Below are 14,498 nucleotides of genomic sequence, written 5' to 3'. Positions count from 1 at the left end.
GCACGTATATTTCAGGGACTTTTACTCCAACAGAACAGAGATATACCACTCATGAAAAGGAAACTCTAACAGCAATTAAATCTCTTAAGAAATGAAAAATTGATTTACTACCAAGAGAATTTACATTAAGGACAGATTCAAGCTACCTAACAGGTTTCATACGATATAATTTAAAAGTTGATTATAATCATGGACGATTGGTAAGATGGAAATTATTTTTGTTACAATATCCAATAAAAATTGAATATATTAAAGGTGACAAAAATGTTATTGCAGATACATTAACAAGAGAATGGAGTTCGTCTACAACGCATTAGATCAAGAAATTCAAAAATATGAGCAAGAGCTCGAAAAATGCAAGCATTGTCAGCAAATAAGGACACAGATCCAATCCCTCAAGAAGGCCATCGAAGCAATGAAATCAACACAACAAGCAGAAACATCAGAGTTCAGCTAGCTAAGCATGGTGGACAAATCAGGTAAAGAAAAAATTTCAGAAAAATCAGGTGAAGAAAAAATTTCAGAAAATAAAACAATTGCTGAAATCATTAAAAAATCCACCCAAGATAAAAAATATTATGTAATTTATAATGGCCCCATGAAAGGAGTATATGATGCCTGGGAAAAAGCAGCACCATTCACACACCAGTCAAAGATAATTCATAAAGGAGGGTTCCTAACACTGAAAGAGGCAAAGAAATCCTTCAAGGAATATGAAGCTCTCCATCCAGAGCAAACCCTAAAAAGAGCAGATAAAGCTCCAATTCAAACCCAGAGAACAGGGATAATAAGAAACATTCTTACAAGGGCTGAAATCAAGGAAAAGAAAAGGGTCTGTAGATCTAATCTCAGAGAAACCCTTAACATAATCCTGAATTGGACTGAAGAAAAAAGGGCAATTTTAGGATATTATCCTGTTGCCAAAGAACAGCTAACAAAGCTGGTTATATTTCCAGATGCTTCCCCATCTGACACCTATCAGTTTTTCCAGTATGGATTAATTGATACAATCTTAATTTTTAATGATCTAAAAATTATTAGTGAGTTTCCTGCAGGATTCGTTGATGCAGTAAAGAGATTTAAAAATATGATTGACAATGTAAATCCAAGGGATATATCCCTAAAATTTACAAACAGTCAACCTATTTTTAATGAAGAAGAAGAATGCTTGGTTCCAGCACACCAAGTAATATTCATGTCCGTCTTCCCAGGAAATTTTCAACCAATTGATCAAATTCAAGATTTAACAATTTACAGTCATGAAGGAAGGCTAGCCAGCACATTAGCAAGGGTCTTCGAAAGAACTCAAAAAATAACGAAGGAATCTCATACAAGGATTAATTATAAAAGTAGAAATACTCTGCTTGTGTCCAGTAAAAGAAATGAAATTGAAGAAAGAGAGATGAGACTCTTGGTAGAATTTGAATTAGCATTCTACAACTTATCTGGACTTTTAGAAAAGCTCCCTGAAGGGATAAAGAGGAATCTCTGCTATTTGATAAAAGACAGAGAAGACCACAAGTGCCAGCTATGTGCCTCAGAGTTATCTGAAGAAAGCAATAATGAAACGGAATCAACTCACATGATGAAGGAAGAAGACAATACATCTAACGGTCACATGATAAAAGAAGAGGACAGCACATCTGAAGCATCTCTCAACATTATTGCATAGTGACGTAAGCACTTAGGTCATAGAGCACCAACAATGTAGCTGGTGAAAGAGAACAAACAATGACGTAAGCAATGACGTCATAAGAAGGGTAAGGATGGGAATTGTCCATCAAACCCAACTATTATAAATAGGCTGCTTAGACAATTGTAAAGCATCAGACAATAGGAAGCAGGAGGCTAAGAGTACTCATATGCTAGGAGAGCAAGGAGGAAGCTGCCGAGGCGATTCTATAGTCTGAGGAAGAATCCCCTTAGGGAAAAATAGTTCTAAACTCCCTTCTGGAGTTAGTATCTACAATCTCCCCTCTGGAGATAAAAACCCCTTATGTAAAATATACTGAATAAAGGAAGTTTTTCTCCAGAAAGGTACATCTTCATTCTAGTCTTTCAATTATGAATTATTTAGAAAGTTTAGAATTAACAGAAGAATCTGATTATTATAGATTAACTGCTTTATTAGATAATGAAAAGCAGGCTGTTCTAAAAACAGAATTAAATCTCAAATCAAATGAAAATTTTAATAAACAAAATCTTTTAAAAGAAGTTTTTAATAGAAAAAATATAATATACTATGAAAAAATTCAACTTGAAGCTCCTATAAAGATAAAATCTGCCAATGGAGAACTTGAAATAGCTTTGATAAATAATGAAGAATTAAGTAAACAGATTGAGAAAATTAAGGATCAACAAAAAAGATCTAAAATTGGATGGATTCATATTAGTACTATACAAGTCTTAATCAAATCTACATATATGAAAGGAATTAATTCACCAATAAGTTTAGCAATCTGTGACAAAAGAATTACTGATGACCCGATAGATCAAATAATTGAAATTGTTCATAAAAATTTGGCAAACGTAAATGTTAAATTTAATGCCCATCTTGGATATGCTATACCTTTATCAACTGAAAATCTTGGAAGATCTATAAGTTTGGCTTATAAATTTCATAGAAAGAATCTAATGGAACAAGATGATGAACCATTTTCAATAACATATGCAATAAATTATGCTTTAACAAATAGCCATCATAGTATAATATTTAAAAACAGAGAAAGAATTTATGTCGATGAACTATTTCAGAAAATTGTAAAAACAGAAATACCAAAATATAAAGCTATTGAAAACTCAGTTCTATTATTAAAAGAACCATCAGAAAAATTGGTTTCATCAAATTTTCAAATAAGAGAATCTAAAATTAATAGCCCTTTAAGTTTATCTAAGTTAAAGATTAAAGAAGAAAATTCTGAAATAAAAGAATTAACAAAAAAGGTCGAAAAATTAAATGAAACCCTAAATACTAAATTATGACAATAAATAAAGAAGAAATATATGTAACTTATCAAGATAAGAAACAAGAGCTCTTTGAAAGAGAAAATCGTTTGAATTATTTGCAGTTTTCTGAAATAAATCAAAGAGCATTTGAAGCTCTAAAAATAATCTATGACAAGTTAAAAAGAGAAGTTGAAGAGCTAGAAAAATTAATAGAATCTCTAGAAAATAGTGATGAAGCGATGATAGAATTTGCAGAAATTCTAAAATAAATAATGAAGCATACAAAGATTGAAAGACCAGAAAATAAAATAAAGAGAAAAAGAGCGAAAAAATTAAAAAGTAAAATAAAAGAGTATAAAAGGGAATTAAATAATCTTCAAATCGAAATTGATGACCTTATAATAAAAAGGATAGAAATAAGAATAAATATAAACAAGTTGGAGTTAAACTTAAAAAATTTATAAATGCTTGGAAAACCATATTATGACTTAAAAGAATTAAAGCTGTTGAAAGAAAAAATGGAAAATGAGGTTGAAAAATTAAAAAGATATTTAGAAACAACAGAAAGTGTAGAAATAAAAGAAGTTTTTGAAGATTTGAGAAATTATATTAAAGAAAAAGACAAACAGATAAAAGATTTTATATACAATAATCCTTGCAAAAAAGAATATTATAAACTAAAACAAGATTAAAAAAAAAAAAACTATACAAATGAAATCAGAATTATAAATACTAGTAGAAATGGTCAACATTTTATAAACTTATTCGAAGTAAAGAGTAAAATTGGTATTTTATGAATTTGCAAATTATAAACTTATTCGAAGTAAAATATGAAGAGTAAAATTGGTATCAGAGCCAAGTTAACGATTAAGGGTAACACTTTTTCTTTAAGCAACACTTTTAGTGATACGCTTTTAAACTAAATAAAAACAAAAATCTGTAAATCTGTACCAAAATGCATCTGTACACTAGATGGACCCATTGATAATACATAAACAATTTTATATCTTTGAAATGATTTGAACTTAAAATGACATAGATGAATTTTTATATTATTTTAACTTCATGTTATGTTTTTCAATAAATGTATTATGAATATTTATTTTTTAAGTTAAATTATTTTGAATTATACTGTATTATATTTATTATTTTGTGTTATTTTGGCAATTATTATTTTATAAAAAAATCTACCAATATCACTAATATTCCCTCTCTTGCAGAGAGTGATAAATAGGAACACATGACGAGAATAGGAATAAAACGAGAGACAATTTTCTTAATGAAAAAATAGGAGGCCATGAAGAAGGGAAAAGTACTCATTCTATAGAAATTTTCAATATCAATTTCTTCTAAGGTGCGGATATTAATAAAGTAAAAAAGTAATAATCTAACAACTTTTGATTCAAAATTATTAGATTCATAAATAATAAAAAATTATAAATTTAATAATAATTAAACTCTTCTTTTTTTTACTTTATTAGTTTTCTTATCTTAAAGGATTTTTTCATTATTGTCAATTCTAATTATTAATTATTTATTTTGAATGATTCATAAATAAAGAAAAACACTACCATTTAAGTAGCATAAAAGGTCATTTCAACCCTTGTTAGCATTTACATGGACCATGCTCTACAATTTCGACTTGTGAAATTGTGAGCTATTAACGGTGTATCAATTCAATATTTCATTATTATAATGTTAACTGTAATTTTTTATTAAACAACATTTATTTTTATATATATTGTCTCTTTTAAATAGTATATAGTGAAAAATCACAATTTACAGAAAAATTTAAATAATTTATTTCTATAAATATTATCATTAACTTATTTTTGTTAAATAAAAGCTAAAATGATAGATGGATAATTGTTGCACATTATTTCTTCTAACACATAATAACAATTATTTTGATATTTTGGTATATTTTACAAATAAATGTATATCTAAAATGATTTAGTGGTTATGATTTATTTTTAAAAATATTATATAAGCATTAAAAATTAATCACTATTTATTTTTATTTTATATTATATATTTTATACAAATAACAAATTTATTGGCCGATTTCGTATACACCTAAATAGTTGTTTCTTTTCATATTAAACAAATACTACTAATTGATTATCATGTGATTGTGGTCATGATTCATCCATGAACGGTAACAATAGTAGGTGCTGAGTAACGGACGATGTTTTCGACTCTAGTAATTAAATATTTATTTTGAGTGGTTCATAAATAAAGAAAGACACTCACATTAAGTACCGTTAAGGTCATTTCAACCATTGTTACTTGATAACGTTTATATCGCCAGTGCTCAATCATTGATGTTCACCGGAGAATAAGTGTGTTTGGATTAATACGAATGCACTTTTGTAAAATTAATTTTGATTAAAATTAAATTAATCCGAATGTAGTTTGTATTTTGATATTTTTTATCAGACGTGATTCTAAAAAAATAAATATTATTTGAATGATGTTATCCAAAATTATATTAAAATACAAAATTACTGCAAAGGAAGTGAAGGTTTAAGACTAATATATCATTCTTTAATATAAAAAGGTCAAAATAGATAATTGATATCTTATAATTATTTCAATGTAATTCTCAAGGATGGAAAAACAAAAAATTGTTTCCACCAAAAGTATATTTTGAGCAAAACTCAATCCACTTTAAAATAACCAAATATAATTTAAACACAATTGTGTTCATTTGAAACAATCTTAACGTACATGGGGAGATGATCAACAATAAAAAGAACACTCTTTATTTTGGTTAATAAATATGTTAGATGATCAATATTTTTGTAAATATATCTCATTTTTTTTAAATAAAAGAAAAATATTTTCAAACTAGGACAAAAATTTTATGCAAACAACTTAAAACTTTTTTATAATTAGCATAGAAATTTTTAGGAAAATACATAAAATAAAAAAACATTTTTTTCATAAAAACAAAAAATTTGTCTAAAATTACAGAATTTGTTTATAAATAACAAAAGTAACAAAAATTGTTAAGAGGAAAAAAAGGAGGAAGAAAAAGAAATGGAAAAAAGAATAACACAAATAAGAGGGGGAAAATGTAGAATAAGAGAAACAAGAATAAAAAAAAAGTACAGAAGAAAAAGAAAGGCAAAATGAAAAGGCATAACACCAAGTTAGCATCAAAAGAATGGGAGAAGGAAAAAACAGAAAAATTTTAATTTCATCTTTAATATTTAAACCGTCTTATTTTTATTCTAGATAATTTATTTTGTTTTATTTTATTTTATTTTTTAAAATATTTTTTAAATTATAATTTTTTTAAGACATTGACAAAAATTGTAATTATAATAATTATAATGGTGATTATAGTGATTTGAGAGTGAGAGTAGAAAAAAAAATAGGGTTAAGTACTATTTTCATCCCTAACGTCTTGGGTCAAAATCAAAATCGTCTCTAATCTTTTTTTCTTATTAAAATCATCCTCAACGTTATAAAATATTATAAAATTGTCATTTTCTACATCAATTTTATTTTTTTGACCAAATTACTTTTAACAAATAATAAATATAATATTAAAAAATAATAACAAAAAACAAAAACATCCCCACCCCCTACCTCTTCAAACTCCCCCTATTTCCCGTTCCCTCTCCATCCCTTCCTCCTACTCCTCTTCGAACTCCCCCTTTCAATTCTTCTTCTCAAGCTTAAACAAAACATCCTCCCCCTTCAGCTAATTTAGCAACAACAACCACAAAAACAAAAACAAACCCCCCAACCCTGTCCCTGCCCTTGCCCCCGATATCCCTGTCCCCGATATCTTTTTCTGTTCTCTCTCCATCCCGTTTTTTCTGCTACTCTCTTCGAATTTCTCCTTCCCCAAACTCCAATTCTTCTTCTCAACTTAAATAAAAAACCTTTCCCCTTTAGCCAATTCAACAACAACAACAACTACAAAATAAATTTCAAGGGTTAAATACTTTAGATTTAGCAACAACAAATTCAGCATTTTCAGCCAATTCAACAATAACCATAAAATAAATCAAAAATTTTAAATTTAACAATGAAAAAGTCTAGGGGGCCAACAACTTTGTTAAATTCTAATCAGCATGTAACCAGCAAATAAAAGTGAGTCATTGGATGAAATTTCACACTAATCTCACACTATTAAAACCATCTTGATGGCTATTTGATGGCTACAAATCACAAAAATTACTGGCCCCGTAGCATTCTTCCTTCAACAATCATCATCAGCTGCAACTTCAGATCAAAATCAGCAATAATAGAAATTTTTTATGTTCTTCAAAAATTAAAAAAAAAAAAGAAGAACGAAAAGAGGAAGGAAGTGACAAAAATAAAAAAAATTCCTCCTACTGCTGCTGGCGCTGGCACTGTCGCAGCTGTGGGTGATGGAGCTCGACGCTGACAAGAAGAGTTTTCTCTGCAGACCCGAACTTGATTCGACCAACAGCCCGTGTGATCTTGCGCGTGGTTGAAGAGGATGCGGTTGCATGTGAAGATCCCGTAGACTTCACAGTGGCGGAGATGTGGGAGCACACGGCCTCTAGAAGGCAGAGGGCTAGGGCTCAAAGTTTAAATCTTGGTGCCAAAAGCGAGTCTGCGAAGGTAATGGATGGGAACGAAACAAGAGAAGCATCTACGGAGGGAGGAATCAGAGGGAGAAAAGATAGTGGATGGACCGGTTCAGACGGTGGAAGAGATTAGGAGAAAGGGGATGGAGAGGAAACTCAGAAATTGAAGATATTGAGAAAAAGGCTCTACTTTATAGTGGTGGTGGTGGTGGTGGTAGTAGTGGAGGTGGAGGAGGGAAAAAAAATTCTGCTGATAATTTTATGGGGGTGTTAATGAGAATGTTAATGGGGAAGGAAGGGTTAATGGAAAGTGATGATTATGGTGGGATGATGTTTAAGTTTTTTTGTTAAGGAGATGAGGATGATGATAATGGAGTTTCATTTTTTTGTTAAGGGGATGGGGATGGGGATGGGAATGAGGATAGGGATAGGAATGGGGATGGGGATGGGATGGGATGGGGTGGGGTGGGGTTGGGGTGGATTATGTTTTTATTTTTTAGTTTATTTTTTATTTTTTTTATTAATTAACTAAGGATAATTTAGTCAAAAAATAAAATTGAGATAAAAAAAGAAAATTTTATAACGTTTTGTAATGTTGGAGATGATTTTAATAACAAAAAAAGGTTCGACACGAATTTAATTTTCACTCCAGACCTTAACAACGAAATTAGTACTTAACCCAAAAAAATATTATCACATTGCACGACTAGAAAATGTTGAGTCCACAGTCCAAATTCATATTCCAAACTAATTACTTTCTGATTTCTTCACCAAAAGAAAAGAAATTGGATTGTCATAACGGCCCCATGGGCCCTCAACACGGTAGGAAATGAAGCCACCAAATGCTACTTCTTTATTATTTTCCTCACTATATAAGCACCTGCTTGGTTAGTGGTTCGTCACCCTCTCAACAAGTACCTTCTACGTAACAGACATACACATTTTCCATCTTTATATACATCACACTACTCAGTTCTTAAAGGGACAAAAAGGCAGCAAAATGGGCACTTCTAATCCTAACATGCTGCTAAATTATGTTCCGGTTTATGTCATGCTCCCAGTAAGTCATACACATTACTGGTTTATCCATGCCTTCACCATTATTTAATCATATCACATATTCATATTATATCAACAAATATTATTGAAACTTACATTCAACATATATATAGCAGTAATAATTGCACTTACTCGCTTTTCTACTCATTCTCAAGCTCCTCAGAAGTGATAGGTGCACCCAAAAAATTAGTCATTGTGTATTTGTGTATAAATACATGTATTGTTTAACTTGTTTTCAATGTATATTTTGTATTTTGAACATATATTTTATAAGTAGTTAATTTTTGGTGCACACTTAGTATGGTTGTATTTCCTACACTCCCACTCAATCTCACCCCTGTCTCTTATTTCTCTCTTAGCTATATCTATCTTCTCCTGCCTCTCTCTCTGAGTTGATATACTCGTTATGAGGATGAGTCATTATAACATTATGCTATAACAATTAACTTGTTTTTGTTGTTTATCTTTCCAAAAACAACTTCTTCATCAGCTAGGAGTCGTGAATGTGAACAATGTGTTTGAAGATCCAGAAGGCCTAAAGAAACAACTATTGCAGCTAAAGGAAGCAGGCGTTGATGGCGTGATGGTTGATGTGTGGTGGGGGATCATAGAACTGAAGGGTCCAAAACAATATGATTGGGGGGCATATAGGAGCTTGTTCAAGCTGGTTCAAGAATGTGGCCTGAAACTGCAGGCAATAATGTCATTCCATCAATGTGGAGGAAATGTAGGAGATATTGTCAATATCCCAATTCCAAAATGGGTGCTTGAGATTGGAGATTCGGATCCTGATATCTTTTACACCAATAGATCAGGTAACAGGAACATAGAGTATCTCAATATTGGTGTGGATAACCTCCCTCTTTTCCATGGTAGAACAGCCATCCAGGTAATCTATCTCTATTTTTTATGAGCTCAAATATGTTTCTTGATATTTGAAAGTTGAAAATATAGTAGTTCTTTTATTGTTCTCTTTCGTTGTTCTATCATAAATTTTTTGGTTCAAGTCCTTTAAAAATAAAATAGAGCAAGCCCTTTAATTTAAAGGATTAAGGTCTATTATATTATTGTTCTTATTTTCTGTTTCATTCCTATGTTTTTATATTTCCAAAATTTTAAACGGGGAAAAAGAGAAATAGGTTAATAGAAGGTAGTGTGTTTGAAAAAGTTGTATAATTGAAACTATTAATTACTCATTTGACTAATTGTTTTCTATACAATTGATTACTTGATTGTACAAAGATCAATTTATGTTTATATATTTTAGGAGAGTAATTTTAACTGTACAGGCTTAAGAATAATGGTTCAGCTAATCAAATTTCCAACATGTTTGAACTTATTGCCTTAGAGGAAGACCTAAGAAGACCATCCATGAGGTGGTCAAACGAGATCTACACGTAAACGGTCTCTCTGTAGACATGATACATGACAGAGCACAATGGCGTCGTTTGATTCATGTAGCCGACCCCACTTAGTGGGACAAGGCTTTGTTGTTGTTGTTGTTTGAACTTATTGCCTTACTACAGATATACAGTGATTACATGAAGAGTTTCAAGGAAAACATGTCAGATTTTATAGAATCCGGACTAATTATAGACATTGAAGTTGGGCTTGGACCAGCAGGAGAGCTAAGATTCCCTTCTTATCCACAAAGTCAAGGATGGGAATTTCCTGGTATTGGGGAGTTTCAGGTGAGTCTGATCAAATGGTATAAATTTTTAGCATGATTTTACCATTAGATGATTTTGGCGCATTTATGTTATTTTCGACTTTCAAAGCATAGAACAAGATTGTTTATCATCCAATATGGGATTGTAGCACTTAAATCATCACAAATATGAAATTATGCAATGCTTTTCAAATGTTTTAATGTACCTATTAAAGCATCATAAATATGAAACTATGCAGTGCTATGACAAATATTTGAAGGCAGAGTTTAAAGCTGCTGCAGCTAAAGCTGGCCATGCTGAATGGGAACTGCCAGATGATGCAGGGTCTTACAATGATGTACCAGAATCTACTGAGTTCTTCAAATCAAATGGCACATACCTCACTGAGAAAGGGAAGTTCTTCTTAACCTGGTATTCCAACAAATTGCTGATCCATGGCGATCAGATCCTAGAGGAAGCCACCAAAGCTTTCCAGGGCTGCAATGTCACGATAGCAATTAAAGTAAATTTCACAACACCTCAATCAACATTCTCCTTAATTTTTTAGTTCAACTGTTATTCACCTCAGTTTAATTTTTTAGTTTAAGTAAAAGTTTCACAGTATTACCAACTATAAGTTTTCCATTCAATTTCCGAAGCAACAATGCATGATTGAATGTCGACGAAATTTTTTTAAAATTTATACTACATAGAAACAAAATCCTAGTATAACCTCTAACCATGAGAACATGACTTGACAACAGGTCTCTGGAATTCATTGGTGGTACAAATCTGAAAGTCATGCTGCTGAGCTCACTGCTGGATATTACAACCTTCAAGATAGAGATGGGTACCGTCCTATTGCAAGGATGCTGACTCGTCATCATGCCATTTTGAACTTCACATGTCTTGAGATGAGGGACTCGGAACAAAGCTCTGATGCAAAGAGCGCACCGCAGGAACTTGTTCAGCAGGTAACAAATGCATCATTGATGATATCAAATGTAAAAAACATGTGTAGCTGTGTTCAAATTGACATGAATATCTCTGCACAGGTATTGAGTGGAGGTTGGAGAGAAAAAATTGAAGTTGCTGGTGAAAATGCACTGCCAAGGTATGATGCTGCAGCTTACAACCAAATGATACTGAATGCTAGACCAAATGGTGTCAACAAAAATGGCCCCCCAAAACTAAGCATGTATGGGATAACGTATCTCCGTCTTTCGGATGAACTACTGCAAAAATCAAATTTTGCTATATTCAAAAAATTCGTGCTAAAGATGCATGCAGATCAGGTGATATGCTTTCATTTCATAAATGATCTTAAAATGGTTTCATAATATGCAGCCTCCTAACCTCTTAAAATGGTTCAAATTGTAGGATTATGTTGAAGATCCTAACCAGTATAATCATGTCATAATTCCACTGAAGCCATCAGGACCGAAAATTCCCCTTGAGGAAATTCTTGAAGCAACCAAACCAATACCACCATTCCCCTGGGACTCAGAGACAGACATGAAAGTTGATGGCTGAACTAAAGATTTAAGATATGATCACAAAAATCAGCTGGAACTAGAATTAGTTATGATAATGAATAAAGCAGCTGTTGAGCTGCATATGCAATGCTAATGATATGATGATGCAAGAATGTAGCAATGTCTATGCCTTTAGACATATATACCGTGTGTACTTGTATTGTATGAGTTATTTTGAATCTATGAATCTAATAAACTATTTTGCTATACCTACATTAACAGCTACCATCACAATTCAAAATACAGATATCTCATATCTCCATCTTAAAAATAGTGAAGCCTAATAATATTCCAATCTCATATGAGCATTTTTTAGGAATAGTTAAGCACTTTATAATCTTGTAACTGTATTACCAAAATGTGATTGAATATTTACTTATTTAGCCAATGGATTCATATTGACACAAGTGAATCTAAATAGGAAATTGAAGTTCTGGAAACACTCAGTGTCAATCACCACAATAAGGTCAAAAGCTTCAGGAAAAGGAGACGGGTTTAATTCTCAAACTAACATCACCCAGATTAGAGCTTGAATTTGTGGTTGGCTGGTTGCTGAGTCTTTAGCTCTGAAATACATTATTTTAATTCACCACCCTATTCAAGATCTTATATATAGAATGAAAAGTTCCATCTTAAATAAATATCAGACCCCAACCTATTAACCATCACCAAAGCATGAACCTTTTAATTTATACGCATCTCACCAAAGAAAGATTACCACACGCCTTGAGAACAGAAGGGTAGGTGAAATTATCAGCCTTGACACCAAAACTCAACATCTCATGTACATAAAAAGGGGTCCTCGACGGAAAACCGTTACAAGTATTAGCCCTTATTAATTACTATTGAGTTCCACAGAAAGGAGCTCTGCAGCGAAATATCGTGGAACACATGGTGTGCTTCTCTCATTTGAGCACGCGAAGCATAGCTATTGGCAAGCAGCGAGGTTTGTTCTGAGATAGGTGTTGTAAAGGAGGGTGCCACAGGTGATGACGTGGCAGTGGAGATGTTTGGCGTGTGAGAGGGACTAGGAGTTGGTGAGGGACTGAAGCATGGTTCGGCATTGGAGAGATGGAAGAGGAAAAGTGTGAGGTACGAGAGAAGGAGGCCGTTGCACTTAGGGGTGTGCATGGCCCGGTCCGGCTCAAAGATTCGGCCCGGTCCAATATTTGAGGAGCTAATCTAATATGATTTTACTGAGTCTAAAGTCGGATAAAAATCTCAAAAATAGACTCGGTTATTATTTTGGATCGGGTCTGGGCCATGGCTCGGGTCATCCAAAATTGGTCCGGTGGTCCGGTTATCATACACAATTAATATTTTGTGTTATTAATGATAGATGATGGTTATTTTTATGTGAAATTTAAGTATTGTAAACCTTAATATTTTGTGTTATTAGTTATTATTGTTATAAAATAACTAAATAAGAAAGAGGTAACAAATAAAATAAAAAAATATAAAGAGAGAGATATTAATAGTGTAGAAAGAAAGAAGAGAATGTTTATTGTTACTATGTGTTTTTATTCAGAGGCTTAAGCCTCTATTTATAGGTACACATGATGACATTTTTCAAACTACAATAAATGGAGTCATCCTTGATAAACCAAGCAACATTGAAAATGGGCATCCACATAAGGTCTTATCACAACACTCCCCTTGGATAACCATTTAGGATTATTGCCTCGTTAAAACCTTACTAAAGAAAAATCCAGTGAGGAAAAAACCTTAGTGTAGGAAAAAGAGTACAATATCCTTTAGTGATAGGGACTGCCTCATTAAAAACCTTGTCAAGAAAAACCCAATGGGAAAAAACCTGACCAAGGAAAAAGAGTACAGTTTCCCCCTCTTGTCGACATCAGTTGATGTCTCGAAATTGGCGCATCCCAATCTCATGTACCAATCTTTCAAAGGAAGATTTTGGGAGTGACTTTGTGAATAAATCTGCCAGATTATCACTTGAGCGGATCTGTTGGACATCAATTGTCCTTTGATTTTGAAGATCATGAGTGAAGAAGAATTTGGGAGAAATATGTTTTGTTCTATCACCTTTGATATATCCGCCTTTAAGTTGAGCAATGCATGCGGTATTATCTTCAAACAGGACAGTTAGAGCTATCTTCTGATCAATCAGTCCACATGATGACAGAATATATTGGATCACACTCCTCAGCCAAAAACACTCGCGACTAGTTTCATGTATCACTAGTATTTCAGCATGATTAGAGGATGTTGCAGCAATCGTCTGTTTTGTGGACCTCCATGATATAGCTGTACCACCATATGTGAACAGGTATCCTGTTTGAGATCTCCCTTTGTGTGGATCAGACAAGTATCCAGCATCTGCATAGCCAATTAGTTGTGACTTGGATCCATATGAATAAAACAATTCCATATCAACTGTTCCATGAAGATATCGAAAGATTTGCTTGATTCCACTCCAATGTCTTCTGGTTGGAGAGGAACTATATCTTGCTAGTAAATTCACAGCAAATGATATATCAGGTCGTGTATTATTAGCAAGATAGATTAGCACTCCAATGGCACTAAGATATGGTACTTCAGGACCAAGGATATCTTCATTTTCTTCTTTAGGACGGAATTGATCCTTCTCCACATTGATAAACCCCATTTTTAGGGTTTATCTTGTATTGAATTTAGAGTATTTTGATGACCTTTTCTTGCATTTAACCTATGAATTAGCATGGTTTTGTTATCTCTCCCGTATTTGTGCTTAGGTG

At 32.4% G+C, this 14,498-nt stretch overlaps 1 protein-coding gene across 1 annotated transcript; it reads left to right on the top strand.

Annotated features, from left to right (window-relative positions):
- The first annotated feature begins 8,414 nt into the window (after positions 1 to 8,414).
- Positions 8,415 to 11,973, top strand: LOC112737574 (beta-amylase). The gene is made up of 7 exons (XM_025787536.3): positions 8,415 to 8,577; positions 9,067 to 9,465; positions 10,103 to 10,267; positions 10,485 to 10,748; positions 10,990 to 11,199; positions 11,281 to 11,520; positions 11,606 to 11,973. Exons 1-7 carry the CDS (start codon positions 8,518 to 8,520, stop codon positions 11,756 to 11,758), a joined length of 1,491 nt encoding a protein of 496 aa, XP_025643321.1. The 5' UTR covers positions 8,415 to 8,517; the 3' UTR covers positions 11,759 to 11,973.
- The last annotated feature ends 2,525 nt before the right edge of the window (positions 11,974 to 14,498 follow it).

Source organism: Arachis hypogaea, chromosome 13 (assembly GCF_003086295.3).
Source record: "Arachis hypogaea cultivar Tifrunner chromosome 13, arahy.Tifrunner.gnm2.J5K5, whole genome shotgun sequence".
Lineage (NCBI taxonomy): Eukaryota > Viridiplantae > Streptophyta > Magnoliopsida > Fabales > Fabaceae > Arachis > Arachis hypogaea.
Note: the sequence above shows the minus strand (reverse complement) of the source record. Positions and strands in the feature narration are given on the sequence as shown.

Excerpts from the sequence above, each read along its gene's own strand:
- LOC112737574 (XM_025787536.3), top strand. The coding sequence starts at position 8,518 with ATGGGCACTTCTAATCCTAACATGCTGCTAAATTATGTTCCGGTTTAT. Across the intron at positions 11,200-11,280 it reads CGCAGGAACTTGTTCAGCAG|GTATTGAGTGGAGGTTGGAG; the intron begins GTAACAAATGCA and ends ATCTCTGCACAG. Across the intron at positions 11,521-11,605 it reads TAAAGATGCATGCAGATCAG|GATTATGTTGAAGATCCTAA; the intron begins GTGATATGCTTT and ends TTCAAATTGTAG.